At 41.6% G+C, this 20846-nt stretch overlaps 1 protein-coding gene across 1 annotated transcript in view; it reads right to left on the bottom strand.

Moving 5' to 3' along the window:
- The window catches only part of lztr1 (leucine zipper like transcription regulator 1), a 47599-nt gene that overhangs the window by 8786 nt on the left and 17967 nt on the right, over positions 1-20846 (bottom strand). Inside the window, exons 6-11 of the mRNA XM_087140994.1 lie at positions 16799-16882; positions 15823-15877; positions 5209-5348; positions 4027-4173; positions 2275-2329; positions 1677-1787 (exon numbers count right to left, since the gene is read on the bottom strand). Coding sequence (XP_086997120.1) covers positions 1677-1787; positions 2275-2329; positions 4027-4173; positions 5209-5348; positions 15823-15877; positions 16799-16882 — 592 coding nt within the window. The remainder of the gene's footprint in view (positions 1-1676; positions 1788-2274; positions 2330-4026; positions 4174-5208; positions 5349-15822; positions 15878-16798; positions 16883-20846) is intronic.

Here is a 20846-nt window from a genome sequence, read left to right as displayed (position 1 = left end):
CGTCTGTTTTTCCGTCTAGGTTCTGGCAACACCTATTTGTGATTTTTTTCTTGAATCTGATTGATTGACTTGAAAAACTACGGCAAACGTTTGCTCCTGGTGAACGCACTCCGGGCATGAATCTGGCTCAGGAACTAGAAGCTGGAAAAACTTTAGAACCCCTTTGCATCGGGAAGCGGTAAGAGCCGCCGTAAAACTTGAGATCCCACAGCCTGCTTTTCAGCTTTTATTCTCGGCCCACGCTTGAGCAAACACGGTGAAAGAAGGCATACCCTGGCTCTTGTATATATGGTGATTGGCCTTTGTGTGTTGCCAAGATATGAAAAGGCCGAATTTTGCATCATAATCACCAGCTTCACAATAGTCTCCACTTTGAAAAGAGGCAATGGGAACATGGAAGCGTGAATAGAGCCGCATGCCACCAAACAATGAGCCTTTTCACTGTGTAACTCAAAGCGTGCAGAGCACGCAGGGCCACAAACTGAGAATTTGCGGTTTGGCAGGTGGCCTTCGTGGCCAAGTGAGGCTAGAATTCTCGGAGTCGGCTTTCAGAAAAAAGTCCCGGCATCAAAGCATTAAAAAAAGAGGGTATATTGTTAAGGGGAAAAAGAACGCTTCAGAATTAAAATGATCAGGTATTTTGTGTTAATATATTGAGTCACTAAATTGTACATGTAGATATCCATGTTTAAAAATATCTAGGAAACAAGTCAGCTTTTCACAGCTGGCGCAAAGCAAAATAAAATTAAGGTAATGATCTGGTTTAAAAACTGAATTTGATTTAAAATAAAGATTTAATTTTCCAACATCTCAGTGGAAAGCTTATGAAAAAAACGATTCAAAGCTCTGACTCATTAAAGAGTAGTACTTCTTACTTTAAGTGGATCCAAATACATGCTGTTAAAATGATAAAGCCTACACAAAGTCTAAATCCCAGATTTTTAAGCAGTGAGATAGACAATTTTAAATTGGTCTTTGGTGGCTTGGAGTAATATTGACAAAAAAGGTCAACTGAAGATGTTATCCAGAGCAGGGGTTGTGACCTTTGTGACCTTCAGGCCCTCAATGCCAGTGCAACTTCTCTGCTAAGCTCGGCCCAATTTAGAATAACTGCCATTGTAATGAGGTCATTCCACTATGCTGAATCAACTCAGTCATTCCAAAGGGATCCAACCCCTTCATTTAGAACCTCACTGGCATCAAGCCAGTCACATGACATACAATCTTCGGCCTAGACAGAAGATCTTACAGACATACATGTATGCTGCACTTTTGACCGTTCCAGAAGTTAATGCCTCTAACTTGATGTTACTCATTGGAACATGGAAAGGCAAGATGCCTTATCTCAAAAATGGCTCTGGCGAGTTGTGACTCATTTTGACAGAGTGGATCACCAATGAGACTTGATGTCTTCATCTAGAGTTTTCAAAGTGCAAAGAACGTGGCACTGGTTTTTCTACAAAGTGGAGGATTTGGGAGGATTCAAGAAGGTTCCCTTCAAGGATTCTTTGGAATTAAAGACCAAAGATGTCACAGAACCAGAAAGGTTACAGATCAAAGATTTGAACTTAAATATGCTCCTTCCAATTTCCAACCCCAAGACACCTGTACCAACATCCTCAGACACTTTGAAGCACTTTTCAAGAATCTCAATCTCAATCAGCTCTAAGCCTTACCTGGAATCTGTACATCTCTGAGCTTCGGACGTTGTTGTCCACAGTCCCTCCAAAGATGAACATGGCGTCCCCTATCACAGCAGCAGCATGGAATAGTCTACCTGAAGGACTCTGAAATGGCAAAATTGAAACAAAAGTTATGAGCCACCTGTATCATAGGCCTTCTGATTACTGCTTCCTACATCAATTGTCTTTGAAAAGCTGAAACAACCATCTTAAAATTCGGTTATTTTGCAAATCTGCACATATTTGCGGAAAAAAGATCAAGTTAGGATCAAGAAATGAAAAAAGCATGTGCTGAACACAGGTAAAACTCAAACAGCAACGATACTTGCATAATTGAAGAAAACCAGCAACCTATATTTTCCAGTAATTTGATGGATTCAGGACAGCCCAGTCCAGACACTACTACTTTGCATAAAGCTCTAAGTCCCAATTTGTGTGAAACTTCCAAAATGTGTCATTAGTTTCCTGCTGGTTAGCACAAATGTCTCAGGAGTTAAGGGTAATGGATGAAAGGTAACATAACACCCTCTCCCCCAACAGCGGTAAAAAATACCCCTTCATTCCACCAGTGACAAAGGAAGTGGTGCTTTACCTGACTATCCGGAGAAACCTTAATCACTTGCCACTCCTCTGCATCCAAATCATAGCTGAAAAATAAAAAGTTGACAGACACAAGAGAAGAAAAACAAAAACCAAAAATTCAACATTGCAGGGACCAAGATCACAGAGCCACAAAGAAGCACAAGTGTGTAAAACACAATATATCTTTGCTTCACACCCATGGGAACAAACCTTGTTCCCATGGGTACGACCTTGCCGTGCCATGTTGGTTCCCACTATGCCTTGCATGATATAACCCCTGGTATCGTATAATTTAAATATCCTACTGTTTGGGATATTTAAATTAGGCCTTTAGTCAGAGTGTTTATGTGCAAAGCAGATTTACGCTTGTATGACATGAAAGAGAATCTGTGGGTGCGAGCGTGCAGCTTTTGAAATACGCGTGCGATTCACTTTAAGTTTTGTATATTCATTCTGAATAGCCAGTCAGCATCATTTGCATATACTACATAACCAGGGGCTAGTGAAGGAGCATGCACGCAGCCCTTCGAGTCAAGGTCGATGGGGAACCAGTCAAACTGTACTGCCATGTCAATCATTTGTGACTGGTTCCCAGATCATTTCTGCTAAGCCAGAAAATTTGTTAAGCAACCATCACAGCCTAACCACTTAGTAACCGGCGCGTCTCAGTACTTACAAAATATCATTGCAGTGAGCTGACATCAAAACCATATCTTCGTCAGTGTTCATGACATAAACGGCATGGATCTTAATATATGTGATGAAAACTAGTACACGTAGCAGAGCCAACTAACACCGTTCCTCCAGCTAGACTAGCTGGGTCCCGTCGTCTGCTCGCTACCTTTTAAACTAGACTTTTCAGGGTCAAGGCTAGCTAACACACCCACAGAAAAGTGGGCCATGAGGTCAATCTCCGAACGGTTCAGCAAAAAATATGTGGAGACTGTCCCAAGTTTTTTCAGCAGTTGCGGAGGTGCACACAATCTCCCCCTCCAATAACAATACCAAAGTTAATTCCATTTCCCCTTTCTGAGGCTGAAACTCAAAACCTCCTGCATAATGTCAGGGAAAATGGTAGTCCTGGCTGCCCTGTGAACTGATTCCCAATTCCCTGGACTGGTACTCAAAAGGTACTCAATCAGCAATCCATTTAAAATAACCTTGATCATTTAATTTCTCCTTTTTCGAAATCTCTCAGTTAGGTGTATTCCAATGCTTCAAACTTTGATATCTTTGTTTGTCTTTGCAGATATTTTTTTGCAAACTGTCTGCTTTGCTGATACTTAATTATCACTTCTTCTTCTTTGGACAACAACACTGTTCAATTCTGCAACATTACTGCTCTACTATTTCAACACTGAAAACGTGAAAAAAACATCCAAGCCTGGTGTTTTCTTCGGTGTGTAAACTACTTCTTAAAAGCAAAATTTGCAGGATAAAATGTGGACAATTTTCCAGCCTCCCCCCCACCAGTGTAGTTGCCATTCGTGATAAATTTTAAGTGATGCACAATACATGTGACCAATTTTCAACTGAATGTGTACAAAATGTAGCATCTAGTCCAAGAGAATTGTATCCACACATGGCTAAATGGCAGAAATGGTAGTAGACTGTAAACTGGAGCTACATGCAAGTCTTGGTCTACAGATGCAGGCAACAGACATGCCCTCACCTCTGGAAACTGTCTGAACATCGCCATATCAATGATAACGTACTGCTTTTCCAAATTGAGGGTGTAGTAAGGAACTGGAGACATGCTTACCAATACTGTTCACTGGGTAAGGTGTTATCGGCTGCTCCACCGAAGACGTAGAGATGCCTGTCATGAGCCACCATGGTGTGCCCATAACGTCGCTGGGGAGGGGGCGGGGTACCTTTCAAGATGTGATCTGACTGAATCTTCCTCCATCTACAGTTACAAAAAACACACCGTAAAAATTTAAAACAGGAACACATTTAGATATCAGGCATGCAACTTGGACATTCACGAGGAAATTCAAATCTTTACCAGCACAGAATCTTTCAATTTTCAATGGCATGAGTGTGAAGTGAAAAATGAGGAAATCAGCTGATCTGAGGAAAAGTGGCATGCCTGAGATATGGAGAAAAACAGCCATGAATTTATGTGTGATGCATTTACTGATATCATCTCTTAACTCCAGTTTTCTGAAAATCACATCCTTCCAAAAGCAGTTTTCTGGGCATTTATGATGTCTGCAGCAGTCCTTTCCTCCTTGTAGTGATGAACAAGTCGATTCAGTAAATTAATTTTGGAGTTTCTTTTTTTTCCCTTGCCTGACGTGTATTTCAACACTGTATGCTCAGTGTGTGCCCCCGAAGGCTTGTGAAAAAACTACAAGCATACTTGGGTGGGACTCGAACCCACGACCTGCTTACTAGTGCAGACATCTTCACCACTCGACCACCAAGCTTGCCGGTGTCGGCTGGCTGATTCGAATCAGATGTAGCAGTGGGTACAGTGAACAACTATTCCAAGGATGGATTTGTGCCGGGGAGATGTAAACTAATTTTGGATTTTTACATTTTTTCCCCCCTTGCCAGACGTGAAAAAAAGTGTCCAACGTGTATTTGAAATACATGTCGGGCAAGGGGAAAAAATCCAAAATTAATTTACTATTATTTAATTTACTTTACTATTTATTTATTATGCTGTACTTTCAGCAAGTTACTTTAGTTTTTAAAAGTACTTGTAAGTACTAAGTAAATAAGTTAAAACAAACAACACTGTTGTAGCCCCATGAGCTTTTGCATCATGCAATAATAGCTATCTGAAGACCAGGGCTGCATTCAGCTCATACAAATTTCAAACATTTACAATCTTCTTGTGGCTATCAAACGAGAAATCATTTAGTGATTGTTTCCACATTTAACTGCTAAGCACCTCAGTCTTACAACAGTCTCTTTACTGGGTCTGGTATCTCACCTCTTCTCCTGAAAGCAGAATCTGTACAGGTCATTGGTGATTTTGGCACCACTCTGTCCTGAGAAGACAAACATGCTGTCCCTAGCAACAGCAACGGGGAAATTGCAGCAGGTTGGAGGGTTGTCGCCTTCTTGTTGAATCTGTCCAAAAGGGGGGGGGAAAGAAAAAAGATATGACAAAGGAAAAACTGAGTTGCAACTAAAATCTCAAGGAGAAAATATTGCTCATCAAATTTATCTGCCAAGCTAAAATTGGCTGAGAACCAGTCATATATAACATACAATGCATTGCATCTTGGCCGTCAACCTATTTCTGCTCAGCAAATATGCTTAGCAAATCTCCTAGGCTTCTGAGCTCCATTAAATGGACCACATGGTTGTGATGGAAGAGCTGACTGATGATAAGTAGGACCAGGCCTGCGTGGGACAAAGTCCCCACCCAATCCGAGATGTGCGTGGCGTCTGGGACAACTTAACGTGGTCTCACGGTATTCAATCTGAAGGAAGAAAGCTGCTGAGTCACTGGAGGTGTTGCTGGTTTCCACGTCTTGGGAGGAGGCGAAGGAGCAAATTGTGCTCCACGTGATCGGGAAGCACAGGTAGATGCTACACCAAGATGGGGCTGCTCAAATGTCTGCAGCGACATTGTGGAACTTGGAAATCAATTACCAGAAGTGAGGTAATTATGTCGTCTAGGAGGTAGGCCAGCTGGATAGCCACAGACCCAAGTCAGGAAGGGCTGAGCAAGTGGGACAGGCGTGTTGTCTGAGAAACTTTCTTGGGGAGGACTGAGAAGATGGCAGAAGCTACGTGACAGGAGTAAGTCTTCTGCTCCAAAGAGTAGGCCGATAGTCAACTAAAGCATGCTTTCAGGATAAGTGTCAAAGAGGGGTTAACAAATATGACATAGGTGTGACACCAGTAGCAATTGTGAGACATGCTGGTGGGGGATATCATGATGGAGTGCGATAGATTTCACAAACAGCTCATTCTGAAGACTGGGAGGTTACTGAAGTTGCCCTGGCTGTCAAGATCAGGACAGACACCTGAGGCAACTCTGAGAGATGATATTAGGGGAGCTTCACAGAACAGATGGCTTCTTTGCCACCTAAAGTGACTAGCTTCTGAGCACCCTGAAGGACGCAGGACAGTAGTTTCAGACCAGTGAGAAACAGTAGGAAAAACACAAAGACATGAGGGTGGTCTGTTACAACGTAAGACATCATATGTGACTGCTTCTGAAGATGACAGATGCACTGAAGATGGCAGAAACTTGCTCAAAGTAAACATCTGAGCTAGACTGCGTGAAGGAAGGTCAGGTCTGAACAGGATGAAGATGGTTTCCTCCAGGATTGAGACATGTCTGCTTCCACAGAAAATCGCATAAATCATGTGATGCCACTGTTTCTGCTCAGCTGAGGTTGGAGGGAAGACAGACACAAACAGTGGAACTTGAGCGGGGAGGAAACTCAAGGTCAAGCCATGGCTGACTGTGATGGGGACGGGAGAGCAGCCCAGAGCAGCCTTGGAGAACTAGCTTGGACAAAATCTAGGGATTAAACTGGAATAGAATGCATCATCCTGCGTGCAGCGACCAAATACATACTTTAGCCCTGAAAAATGATGACAGTGCCAAATTTGCCATCTTAAGCATCGCTGTGTCATCTACTTCAGCCTGTTTGAGACTACAGTTGCTACAAAATGCTAGCAACAGAATTCTTTTGACAGCTAAGAGACAGACACCTGCTGCTAAGATGGAAAGGCTGAGAAAACAATGACGAGGATGAAACAGCCGTTTGGAGTGAGCTTGTTGCATGTTTAAGAAGACTGAAGAGTATGACGTCAACTGCATCGCTGAAGACTTGGAGGTGGAAAACAGTGCAACCTTGGAAACGTCAAGTTTTTCAAATCAAGTGGAAACTCAACCTTTCAGGGTGTTTGGCCGACGGCAGCTGGTGTGCCAGACAGCAAATGCAAAGAGGTGCCCCGAAAATCTGTCTGAGGTTCTCCACAAGGCACTGGGCACATTTGACTGGGTTCAACAGTTTAGAGACGGGTACCTCTTCCGTTGCAAAGGTCACTGAAGGTCAATCAATGGGGTTAACGTGAATGCATCAATACATAGACCACATTTTACCTCATTCTAAAAATAAAAACAGGGAGAGGGGAAAATGAAGTAATATTTACAGACTGGTTCTCTGAGGATTTGACAGGAGACTTGTGCTGTCTGGAGTCCAGGAACAAGGTCAGGCTATTGGTACTTTTAACCCAGGGGCTCAGCGTCCACCGATTGACTATCTTTGTTGAACTGAAGCCCAGACATGGGTATCCTTCGAGTCACTGTCTGCTCCGGGGATGACTAACATCACGACAATCACACAGACAAATATAGACTGACATTCACAAGGGATGTTTGTTTTAAAGTTGAAGAAACTTCACAAGGAATTGACTCAAAGAAGTAACATTTCCGACTGTGTATCCAAGGTCGGGATCTTCTTATAAAGCACACATTTAATTCTATTCATTCTAATAATTACAAGGTCACATTGATTTTCCAAGAAAATTGCTATGTTCTGAATTTTAAAATGCAAGTTCAAAACTAAAAATGAAAGAGATAATAAATAAATGCAACTATACCTCTTGCAATGAGCAGTTGGCAAACGAAAAATTTCAGAAATACTAAAATCAATCAAGAAATAACAGAAATCAACTAAAGTGGATATCAACTTAAAACTTTCCTGACAATAACATTCCTACGCTACCAAATGAGCAACCCAGCTCTATTGCTTTCGTTGGTGTGGACAGGCATCCTCCTTTCCAAAGTTACTAACAAATTAGGAGGAACAACCAACACAGGGCTAGACAGCTTAGATGTCAGAGCATTGGCACAACATCCTGGATTTAAAATTTATTCAAAACTCAGCTTTTGCCATGATTCTAAAAGAAGGTAAAGTCTTTCTCAGACTTATTACCTTCCATTTCACAGCAAAGCTTTTCTCCCTACATCTGTCTTATTTCCTGGCTGGTGATTTCAGAAGAGTATTGGACATAAATTCACTGTCTACTATAACAACCATACACAAGGCATGTCCCAACAACCAGTTGTGTGATTGGTGGCTACATTAGCCAATCATAATTTCTTTTCCACCTCCAAAATCATGGATATTTATGATGGCTGTACAGACAGCACGACCAGAAAGAGTGAGCTCATTTAATCAGATCAATACCAGAACTCAAAATCACATGATTAAGACTTTTTGTCAGTTGTACATCATGGCCTAATTTCACAGTGCTTTGATGTACACAATTTAAGTTGACAGAGGCTCCGCATATTGCAGGGACAGTAAGCAGGAAAACTTACTTAACTTAGTGATGTAACAATGGAAATCTTTATATGCGCCCTCAGTTCAAGGTGGATTAAAAGACACTGTCCTACCGTGTATTTCTTGAACTGAGACAGTGTTTGCCTGTGGGCCAAGCTACATCAAACACAACGTGGTCTTTTGAAGTGTGTGATACTGCATGTACTGTGCGCAATGTATACGTACACTGTACCTGTTAGTGGTCTGCCGATGATGTCATCGAATTAGTCTGGGAGCAAATGGCAAAAAGGGGATTTTTTGCGGGTGGGGAAATGCAGGATCTTTTTATTCATTTTTGGGTCACAACTAATGGGATGAACATTAAATTCACAATGTTTTCGAAATGGTTACGTATATATTGTTATTTTAAAATACTTCATGTGAACTAATCGTGTTCTATTTCTGTTACCCTTTAAGCAAATATTTGCGCTGTGGTTGGCAAGAATAATTTGCTTAACAGTAAACAGCACTCTGAAACTAGCCCCCATTTAATTGTCAATTTAAGGTCAGTTCCTACATCAGACAGAAAACAGTTTCAGAATGTTACAAATAAATATTGATTGTGTCCAAGTGAGGGACACCGTAATCCTTACGGGAAGAAATGTATGCATGGTCTTATCAGATAATTTTTCCTATTTTAAGGTCTGTTTTTTAGGCAGAACTGGAAAGATTTTACAAGTATCCAATACATTTTTGCTCTAATGAAAATTTTTAACAGACATACATATTTCTGGGGGGATAAACAGTTTTGTTTCAATCGGTGAGAATGTGAAATATGGTAAGGAAATAACTGGTGAAGATGATTCCTCTTTCAAATTGTACAAATAATTCTGTGCATTCTTTCATCCAAATACAGTTTCATTCAGTGGCTTTGCCAAAGTGTGGTCCACATGAATACATGTACATCCAGTGAGACTTCATTGGCTGCACAGAACCAAACTGCAGAGGGCAGTGTTCAATTCAAGGGCAGTTGCACAGGGAAGGGTTGCAAAAATGTCTCACAGGGGCTCTAAAATGAAACTGCCTGTATCAATTGACACACGCTTGTTTATTGAAATTATATAAAGGTACTAGAAAATGTTAATATCAAGGCACAGAAAAAAAACCAAGTCGGTTAATCCTAATGAAATAAGTTTTAGGACACACTTCAATGTCTTTGCAAGTTTCAGTGGTTCCCCTCACATTTCGCTTTATTTCTCATCAACTGAAATTCCCAGAAACGAGATTCTGAATCCTGGGCTTTAGCACCTGTGTGATCTCATGACTGAAATCTGTAATGAGTAGAACTATGACTTGGGGGGGGGAGGGACTGCTACAACAAAAAGGTCCTTGCAGGCCAAACAACATCCACTGCTGTGCACAAAGGTTATCCAGGTAAGCTGCTTCTAGTTTGCAGGAATTCAACTCCAGGTCACTTGGTCAAGAGCTGAAATTGGTTCCGGAAGTGGGCAGAGACAAAGGGGGAAACGGGGGGAGTAATTCTGCCATCACAGAAGGAAAGACATAATGATGAAAAGAGGGGAACAACCTCTGTCAGCGGCGGCCTACCCAGCGGCAGCAGTAAAAGAGACAGAGCAGGGCTAAATTCATGAAGACTAACCCCCTCTATCTGGAGGCAGAGGGTATCAAGTGGAGGATGGGGGGAGGGAATCGGGTGGAGGGAATCGGGTGGAGGGTAGGGGGTATCAGTCAGGCAATGATTCACACTATTTTCATGATAAACGGTCAATCTTTTTTCAAGGGGGGCCCTCATCTGGGTGGGTCATTTACACAAATCTATCGACAGCGGGAGGTCCCAAGATGACTTTGAACTCACAGAAATCAGACAGTGTGGACCCGGGGGTAGGGGAGTACAAAATCCACTAATCAACGAGAGGTGACCAGGAGGTGAGGGTAAGGTGGAGAGGAACCTTACAGGTTACACACGCACCGAAATGCACCGTGAATTTAAGAGTTTCCAGGATAACATGGGTGTGAGGTGAACGGGGGAAAAGGAAAGAGTAAACGGAGCAAGTGTGGGGAAAACTGAAGCAGTGAGAGTAGTGGCACAAGGGAGCTGAATTTCACTAAAGTCAAAAGGGTCCTTTTGAAAAGTTAACGAAATCAACAAGTGCCAGACATTGAAGAAAGATGAAAGGAAAGGAACAGTACATTTTTCCATTTGGGGGCCAAACTCCAGCCTTTTTTTTTTCATATTTCCAGGTGGTAAAATGGGCACCAAACACTTGTCCCAAGTCCCACCCCTTGATTCGAACCAGGGGGAACCATCGGTGAAAAGTGCCAAAAAGTCACACCATAGGGTGTGAGGCTTGAGCCACACAGTCCCCTCAAGAATAGGTTCAACCTGGGGCACATGAGGGGTGCACCTGGGGTGCAGGCACGGAAATTAGTTGTGTGACTAACCCGAGCCTCATTAGAATGTGACAAAGCAGAGAGCAAGCAGTGTTGAGGAAGGGAAACGTGTGCGTGGTATTCTTTCAGTTTCGCCAATCTACCCGAGACTTAAAGAAAATTCTCCACACCCCATTTCAAAGATTGGTATTTGAGGGAAGAAAAAAATCTGTTTTTCTAGAATTCAAGGAATAAAGAACATATAAGGCAGTGCACGATTCAGCACAGACAACAATCTCCTTTTAATGCTCTTGACTCTCTCCTCTGATAAGGTACCGGTACCAGTCTTGTCAACTTCACAAAGCAGCATCTATCTCCATCCTCTTCTACAGTAACAAGCTACAAGCACTTCCGTGCAGCTTTCCACATTTCTCCCAGAAATTAATCCCTTAAAACATGCCCAGTTCCAGGGAGAGAGTTGGATTTCCGCGACTTTTCAAGTTGACTCCGTCTTGAACCCCGATTGCGGAAGTTAACATCCAGGTCTATATAAATGTGCTTCTCAGACAAAATCCAGGGACGGAGAATTTTCATCTAGACCAACAACTCCCCCCCCCTCATCCAAACGTCTCTCCATCGTTTACAACTTCTCATACTTCACGCCCTCATTGTCTTATTTCCCTTTTCCTCTCTCATTGCCTGCAGTCCTGTTGAGAACCACGTCCCTGGGTCACACAGGTTACAGAAATATATCAGCCAAGAGGAGGGGGTCCCCTCAAGGGGGGATCACCAACGTCTGCTTTGATTTCCTGAGGCCTCTGAGGAATTGGGTTCCAGGGGAGCAATACTGGACGACCCCGGAGGCTCACGCTCACAGCAGCTGATGGAATTGAACTGGTAAATTGCAGCCAATCCCGGACCTCTTTTTATTGTGTTTTAGACATATCTCTGAACGAATGACCTCATCAAAGTCACCTTTTTAAGTGACTGGCAGATCTGCCCAAGCACGTCACTCAGCAAGTTTCTGCACTCCCTTCACTGCCTCCCTATCTCCCCATCAACGGAAAAAGGGGGTAAGCTTCAGTTAATTAAGAGTTGTGGCATCCTAATTGGGTCAAACGAAAACATGTCAACGGCCAAGAACATAAAGCCTGGATTCAGAACTGGCGAAAAATACAGAGAACAGAAGCAAACTGACAAGGATGTCCTGGAGGGGATCCTAGAGGTCAGTGGTGGTGCATTATGAGGAAGATGTGTCAAACTTGAATAACAACCGCAACTGACAGGCACAGACTGTGAGTCTATTAGACCCATTGTCCGGTAAAGCACATCTAAAATTCCTGATGCTGTGCTGCATTGTGGGATAGCTTAGAAGCCATGCCGGAACTGTAGATCTAGAGGCAAACAGATGGTGCTGATGGGAGCATAAAGCATCAAGACTTGATAAAAAAGGGAGGGGGGGTGCCAACTTGTTGAGAGAGTACCGAAGAATGTTAAACAGTTCTGCTCTTTAAAAACCAAAAAGCAAAATCTGGACTCACTGACCATTGACTTTAATGTCTCATTACATTACTTGGCAAAATACTGAGGAAATTCCCAGGAGCAAATCAGTATAAGGCACGACTCCGCTGGGCTGAAAGTCTTTCCTTGGGGAAGAGTACAACGCCCGTTCTCAGTTCCGGACTTTTTTTCCTAAAGATTACATTCACATGCTGTTCTGATTTTCTGCAAGTTAAGATACGTCCAAACGAAACAAGAGGGGTAAATTGGGAAGGCATCATAGTTACTCGGGAGAAATGTTTTTATTTTTAGTCCATTCAATACTTGATTGTTAGAAGTCATGGGAAAACTGCACTGACCTTTGAACATGCATCCTTATCAATTGCTTATGACACAAAATTCAGACTATGATCTTAACAGACCATTTTCATTTTGCCTACATCTTGTATGGGTAGCCAAAGTTTGCAGAAATATGACCTTCTGGTCGGTTTTAAATTTTACCTCCAATTTGTTCAAAATGGACCTTTGTCCCATTAATTTTAAGGAGGGTTGTATTTTCATTTAGTAGTAGGTGAATTAGTTATCTGATATTCTGATAGCTGCGTGGGATTTTTGACACTTTGTGAGTTACTCTTTTACTTTTGTACTGATGGCCAGCCACAGTGTTAGCATCCACTCGTAGGGAAAACACAAGTGTGACATCACAAGAGCAGACCCTGTTACTTAGCCACTGATAATCAAGTTCAGACAGAGCCAGGAAATTCGTGTTTGAATGCGGACGAGGAGCAAAAAAATTGTTCAAATCCTGTCAGGAATGCCCAAGCAGATGTCAAGTTCAATAAACAACAAGTACTCAAGGGGAGAGGACATTCAGCAGTATTTGACTAGATTACCAATCCACTCTTTGCCTCATCAGCATCCGCTTGGTAGGACCACACAGCCCTGATGCACATATCCACCTCGCGCAGAAGCACCCCCACATCAGTTGAAAAGAGCCACATTGGTGGGGAGTGTTCATTTGTTGATAGCAATGCAATCGTAACATGCATTTTCTAGAAATTTGTGAACCAACGAAGTTCAGTTCTGACTTAAGGAGCCTCCATTGCCGAGAAAGTTGTGCCCTCTCTGGGTACAGTTTAAGGCTCGTTGCAAACGAGTAGCTGAGGAGTTGTGTATGCATTTTACTGCATATCAGTGTTTCAAATCTAAAGAAATTGTATACTTCTGATATGTCCAACACCAACAAATCAACATTTAAGAGTTAGTGTGAATGGTACCAAGGCAAGAGAGAATTCTGCAGCTGGCTGCACCCTTGAGGTTCCCTCCATAAACAGTGTTGCAGAAGAGTCCATCACGAGTCATCCAGTCTACAGCCAAGGGTCTTTGTTTCACACCAATCTGGATCGCGATCAGCAAACCCAAAGTTGGTTCGTGCTAACCACTAGGTGGACACCGGTGACCAGTGTCAGTAGACCGAACTTGGATCACTGATCAGAATATGGATCTGCTTGATCCGCAGTCCCCAGATCACAAGTGGTTCACCTGAACTGCAACAAAAGCATTCCTTTGTCATTGCTCACCCTGTTACTTGTGGCTGGTCCTTAGACAGGATCTGTGATGGGCTTGACAAAAAGTGCTACACTGTGTCACTCTAAAAATGACACATATTTAGACAAGTGTCAAGTGAGATGACATCCTCCAAAGTTGCTAACTTTCCGCCCAATTTCCCAGCTGATATCATTCTCGGTCATCGACCTGGCAAAATTGTTTCCTCTTGTGAGCATTCCACGTACATTGGTGAGGACCTGACTCATCAACCAATTGGCCAAAAAAGAAAAAAAAATGCCTCACTTGACAATTTTTGTCCGGTTCAAAACCTTAAATGCAAATTTCCCGCCTTTGAAAGAAATCTCTTTACGGATGTCCTGAGGGAATACAACCGGTTTGCTCCCCAGCCATGGGCCTGGGGGAACCAATAGCCATGATGTCAACAAGCTGAACACAATGTTTCTGATTTCCTGGCTTTAGCAGATTCAATCACTGGGCTTCTTGCGGTGGTAATTTGAAGTGATGGCAATGACTTAATAGGGAGCTGGACTCAGTCACAGAGAGTTGAGACCAAGTCTAGAATTTGGTCCACAGTTAACCTGGTCTTGGCAGAGGTAATCATCCAAAAAGATACCACCATGATGCAAAATAGGAGAACAAAACAGACGTCTGGTTAATATGTCAAGAAGGATTTCAATTGGTAGAGATACAAGGAAGACGATAAATTACATGTAAATCAATGGTTTCGATTTCCACATCACAACAAATACAACCAAGCCCTTTGTCACAAGACAGCACTTTGCCAGAAAAGCAGAAAAGGTAACAAGGCAATATTTAGCTGCTCAGCAGGTAAATTGCTGCCGAAATCCTGGCCTGAGCACTCAGAAGAGTGTACACATTCATGTCATCAGCAACAATCAGTTGAGAGCCAGCCAGAAGATACAAGAATATGCTGCAAGATGCTTGGTTGGTGACCTGTCTTTGCTAAGCAAGTATTGTTGGCACTTAGCAACTTTCGGTGAAATAGGGACCAGTCAAAGCAATTTACATTAAACAAAATTTTTGCCTGGTATCCTGTTTTGAAAAGCAATGTACATTCTTGCATTGAGCACCACTCAGTGAGTGTCCATTTCAGTGTTACTTCATTTAAAAGAAAATTTTCTAATCTGTGGCCAAGCTTTTGCCAACCTTTGTAACACTGGGAATTGCTTTCTTTTTTTGAAAAATGACATTTACGTGTATATGAGGATGACTTTTAAAGGTTTCCTTTGAGTCAAGTCCCCAACCCAAACAATTGCGGTTGAGACCTGCACCTAATGGCTCTCAACTGGTTTCTCAACTTCCTCAGGAAAAACAGTTGAGTCAACTTCCAAATACCTCAGGGACCTAAAACAAAGTGCAAGAATTCACCCACTAACTGCAAGTACCTGTACCTAACTTGTACCAATTTAAAGCTCAATGGGCTCTACCAACTCAATGCCCTCAATGCCTTCTACCAACTCAATGCCGGCCCGATCAAAACCTACATGTTTGATTTCTCCTATTAAGCACTGTGTATAAGTCCTTACTAGTTGTATGTGATTAAAAGTATTCAACCTCTTTTCATATTTCAAAGTATAGTTGTTACACAAAGCTCCTGAACGTACAATTTTGCCAAGTTTGGGCAGTGTCATTTAAATTATTTAAAAAAGTAAAAAACAATAAACGGGTTACCGGCCAAATTAATAACTCAGGTGTATTGCTGGACTGGTCCCCTGCTGAGTTGAGCTTTGTGACGCTGAGTGAAGACAAGCTTTAACAAGGTGTCAGTTTTAATGTTTAAGTCACTAAAAAAAATTCAAACAAATGGTGAGGGACAGAACTGATCAACCAACCTCTTCCCAGCTTCTGGAGTCGCCATTCAGGGAAACGCACCACATGTCATTCAACCTGAAAACAAACATGCAAACAAACAAACAAACAAAATTTTTTAAAGATGGTAACTCAATAATCATCCATATCTCATCTTACAAAAGTCATAGTACCCAATACTACCTAACGGTAAGTACATAACTTTATGATGCTATCATTTATTTGAGGGGGGCATATATGGCACCAAGGTAATGACCAGAAGAATACATGCATGTATAATGTACCGGTATGCAGTTATGGGGGACAAAAATTGAGTTAGGTCATGCCATCTACATTTTGCCCACAAAACATTCCAAGGATCTGACAGAATGTAGAAGTGGATGATTTTTTTTTGACAAACTGTTGTCATTTGTATCCCATACAAGCAAAAACTTCAACATTTCCTTTCAATCAAATATTTTTCAAATGAACTCCTTCCCAACAAATCTGACAGACACAGATTGAAAGTTTAATGTCATGACATTTCCATCCTAGCGGTGTTCTACAAAAAAAGCAGAAAGGTTTTGTTAGGATCAAAACCATCAGGCAATCTAACCTTCAAACACATAATCTTTCTAATCACTCTAGATTTGCACAGCTTTTCACCATTTTTATATCTGAAAAACCTGAAGTTGCAAACATTTTAAGAAAAGAAAGAAACTAAACTTGTTTATCTGTCAACAATCTTTGCATTAAACCCAAACTAGTATTTTTACCTTTTTTGGCACAATGTTGTCACTCAAAAAGAACAAAGTCATGAAATTTGAAAACACCAATGCAATATTCAAACTCAAGACTTTTTTATTGTGGTTTTGAAAATGTTTCCAAGGTTTCTTGTCAAAATGTCCCAGCTGCTCCTTTTTATCCTTCTTCAATACTTGTAAAAAAAGGTTGCTGCTGGAACACTGCCAAATAGACCACACCACTAATGTAAACTTTGACAAGTATGAAGACTTTTACCTGGCATTTCCATCATAGCCGGCAAAAATCCACAACTTCCCATCGTAAATGGCTGCTCCATGGGCAGATCTGGCAGGGGGAAGTCTGGGAAATTGAAGATAAAAATGACAAAATAAACCACACAGGTAACTTTGCAAAGTTTCATTTGGTGATCAGTTTGAAGTCTGACAAAGACTGGACTGGATTTGATTTGTGACCTCTGGCATACAGGCTGGGCATTTCTCCAAGGAGATATTCATCTTTATTGCAGTTGCTTGATTTGTCAATGTTGAGTGTTAAAGTTACATGTAAATAGCAGCTGGCAAATTTTTAAGGAACCAGGATATAGAAATATTTTTATAAATGTTACTAAAACCCTTTGAAATTGCATCTTTGGGTTTCAGTTAACTTTATTTTAAATTTTTGTTTTGCAATTTTAACCCATATTTTGATGCATTTTTGTTTTTATGCTAATGCTATTTGCATATTCATGAGCAGAACTATGATGTCATCTAAGGTACTGAATCTCAGTGTTGCATGCGCTGATCTGTGCACAGAAAACTTCTAGATTTTTTTAACCAGTGCCATGCCAGATTTCATTTTCTTTGGTTATTTATTGCTGTGTAAGTATATTGCAATAATCCAGCAAAAATCCTTTTCACAGAAATGTTCCCACATAGCAAATTTGGGGTTCACGACTTGAAATAAAAATATGCAACCTGAACCATGTCTTCCTGGATTTACATCAAAGCGAAAGCGCCCTCACTTGTCCAGAAATGCTTGGTCAATTCTTAATGTTTGAAAAAGTGCACCGTTCAGATCACGTAACTCAAAAAAGATGTCAAACAGTCTTCAAATGTGGACAAAGAGTACAGAGATACACAAAAAGTGATTCTAAGAAAAATTCATCTCCTGGATCCTTTAAACAGCAGCTAAAGTTTCTTGCAATGCTGATGCACATAATCTAGTGTCAAATGCATGTACATATTTTCTTCTCATGTGTTCAGGATTATGGACGAGTTAGATTTATAAAAAATTGCCATTTGGCAACAACTGGGACTGACAACTGGATCAGTGCTCTCTACACAGGATCTCAGTTATGAAGCCGAGGTTCTCACTGTAGGGAGAGGGAGGCCATTGGGAAGCTGGCTGTTACGGTAGGGGGGGCACAAGCCCCAGCACTTTCTTAATAATCCTATTACTTTTTTCCCCAAATTCCCAGTAGGGAGCGATGGGAGGCTATGATTTTTCATGGGGGCATGCGTCCCCCCCCCACCTCTTGACTATGCCTCTGAAGGCTCTACATGCATTATTTCCCTCAAGTGGTAAAAAGACAAAAATATGCCGATTTATGAGGGCTGCTCATTGCTAGTTTTAACTGCCCACCCTGAATTAAAGGGAACTGACAGATTTACTCAAGAAGCCATCACAGAAAGTAATCACAATCCAATATCCTACATCACATGTACAAGTTATTCTGAGAAGCCATTGATCACTTTGAGGCATTCGAACAATCAATTACTTTTTTTCTTTTCTCATGTAAATAACCTAAAAGAAATTTCACCGAAGATAACTAAAGTGCAAAATGTAATTTTTCCAGAGAATGGACTAGAAGTCATGTGGCTGTGTTTCATGAGTGCAAAGTGTGTGCTTGCTGTAAATCTGTTTAACATTCAAAGTAATGAAAATGTTACGTTGTCGTGTTCCAGAAAAATGTGGTCAAGAATTCCAAATCTGAAAAACTGAAAACAGTTCACAGTTGTCAACAGTTGACCAGGGGTCACTCCATAAAGGGAATAAGAAAGGGGAAGTGAAAAAAGGAGAGGCTATGATACTTTGGAAGTGGAACCTTTGCAGTGTTTATTGTTCGTCAGTTTGCTGCTGCATGTTTTGCTTCCCCGTGGAAAGATGCTGTAACAACAACCTTCCTGAAGGCAAGCATGCAATTGACTAAGTACCCATTAAACTTCACCGGTGTCAAGTAACTCACAGTTCCTTTCAATCAATATTCATGCAGGCTAACGATTACTGCGGAGTGAAAATCTCAAGATTTATCCATTTTCTGGTCATATTTCATAATTTCTCTCTGACTCAGTTGCGTCTAATTTGTTCTGGTGGTCAAACATGTCTGTTGGGGAAGGAAGGTACTAAAAAAACCTGGACCACTAGCACGCAAACTGGTGCATGTGACGTTTCAACGGCAGACCATTTGGCAGGGCAAGCCTAAACTCTAGGACTGGATCTCTGTATTGAATCTGACATGTTTGTTGGAGGGGGAGGGGTTAGAGTAAACAGGTGGTGTGGAGAAGATAGCTGTGAAGAAGATGTATATACAGCACAGGTGGATGAAAAAACTAGGCGGGTGCAGACTTGATGGAAGGGATCACCTGTTTTCCAACGCATGAATTAACGAGACCAACTTGGTGCAAGCCAAAAGTCCGTATTCACGAACCTGTCATTGTCATCAAGGAATTAAGGGTTGACTGTTACAGGAACACATGGGCTGAGTTTGGGTGGCTCGTTCTCGTATGTTAACGAACAGCTCGATTTGGTGATCGTGGGTCGGCCTCACGAACGCGGGGAACAAACAACTGGTTATAATTGCTGGTAGTCAGTGGGGCAAGCAATATGCAACATGGCGGCGTCTATGTACGTTATTCGAGAGTTAATGTTTGGATGGGCTGAATTCTTTTCTATTTAAACAGGAACATTCATTTCTGTGTTATAGAAATAATTAATGTTAATTTGGCAAATTTTCCCATTGCCTCGGACTTCGGAAGCCATCTCTCTACTTTTTGCAGCTGTTCAAAATAAAAATGTCACGAGTTTTTCCATGTTCCTGTAAAACCTCGACGAGGAGGTGGTGTGTGATCCTGTTCCGAGAACAGTGTTCTTGAGTTGTGTTCCCGCCATTTGAGTGCAAAAACAAGAAACCCGTGTCAAGAACAGGCCTCCCGAACTCGACCATTGATGTTGTTTGAGAAGACAGACGAGGGCCAACTGGTCCTCATTTTTGTCTGATCTGTAACTTGGTTCCATATTTCAAGAAAACTTGTGGGCTCAACATTTCAGAGTGTATGCACTGTCCATCGTCAGGAGAGAGAGAGAGCATTTTCCCTACAATGGCCGCGGCATAGTACCTGAAACACTCCTCCCACCAGCTCTTTTCAGAACTTCACTCACTCAAGAAAGAGATTTACATCGTGCTACTGCAAAGGTTTGTCTTATAAATGTGAACAAACTGAATGACCCTCTAAAATCATTGCCAACTCTGCCTGCATTTGCCAAGAAACTGAAAATGACACTACTTACTACATATTTGGAAATTTATGATGCCACTTAATTATTATACACTGTACCAATCAGACAGATGGATTCAGCCATGATTGAGTCTTGTCTCATTCCTGCATATCTAATGTTTGTATAGTCCTTGTCGGTCCCAGGTCGGGGTACAAAGCTTTTAGCTTCACCCACGTACCTAGATGTTGCCCTCTGTTTTTGTGCTCAAGTGTGAATATTATTTGTCCTGCGTAATAGTTTAATTGTTTCAATGCATTTTTTAATCTAAATACGTGCATTTTTGTCTTTAAGTATAGCGATGCACTACCTATGTGTCTTTGAAGGGTAATGTTGAAATAAATGTTGAATAACCAAGTTGGTACTTATTGCCAGATTTGCAATTACCTGACACTACATGTAATGGAAGACAGGAAGAAATACCTTAATGCACGGCAACCAATGAAATTTCAGAAAGTGCAAGCCCTCATACGTGTACGAATGAGTAAGTGTCTAGTCTGCCCATCCAAGGCCCACTGTGGGATGATCTGGTAACCGGAATCACATGTAAAAGGCATTGGAATCACATGTAAAAGTCATTACTGCGGTAATACCACACTCGCATGCAGATGGAAGGAACATCCAATGCCTTTTTGGATTGAAATTTGTCATATTTTAAGGACAATGACGTGGAGTGTGGTGCTACCACAGCGACGCTGCCTAGTCAGTTTATCCTACATATGATACATGCATGCCACACTATCTTTTCTACAATGAAAATTAGTTTTCTACA

The sequence above is a fragment of the Acanthaster planci genome, linkage group LG09, assembly GCF_054643075.1.
Source record: "Acanthaster planci isolate LZ-2023a linkage group LG09, COTS_SCS, whole genome shotgun sequence".
NCBI classification, from domain to species: Eukaryota; Metazoa; Echinodermata; class Asteroidea; order Valvatida; family Acanthasteridae; genus Acanthaster; species Acanthaster planci.
Note: the sequence above shows the minus strand (reverse complement) of the source record. Positions and strands in the feature narration are given on the sequence as shown.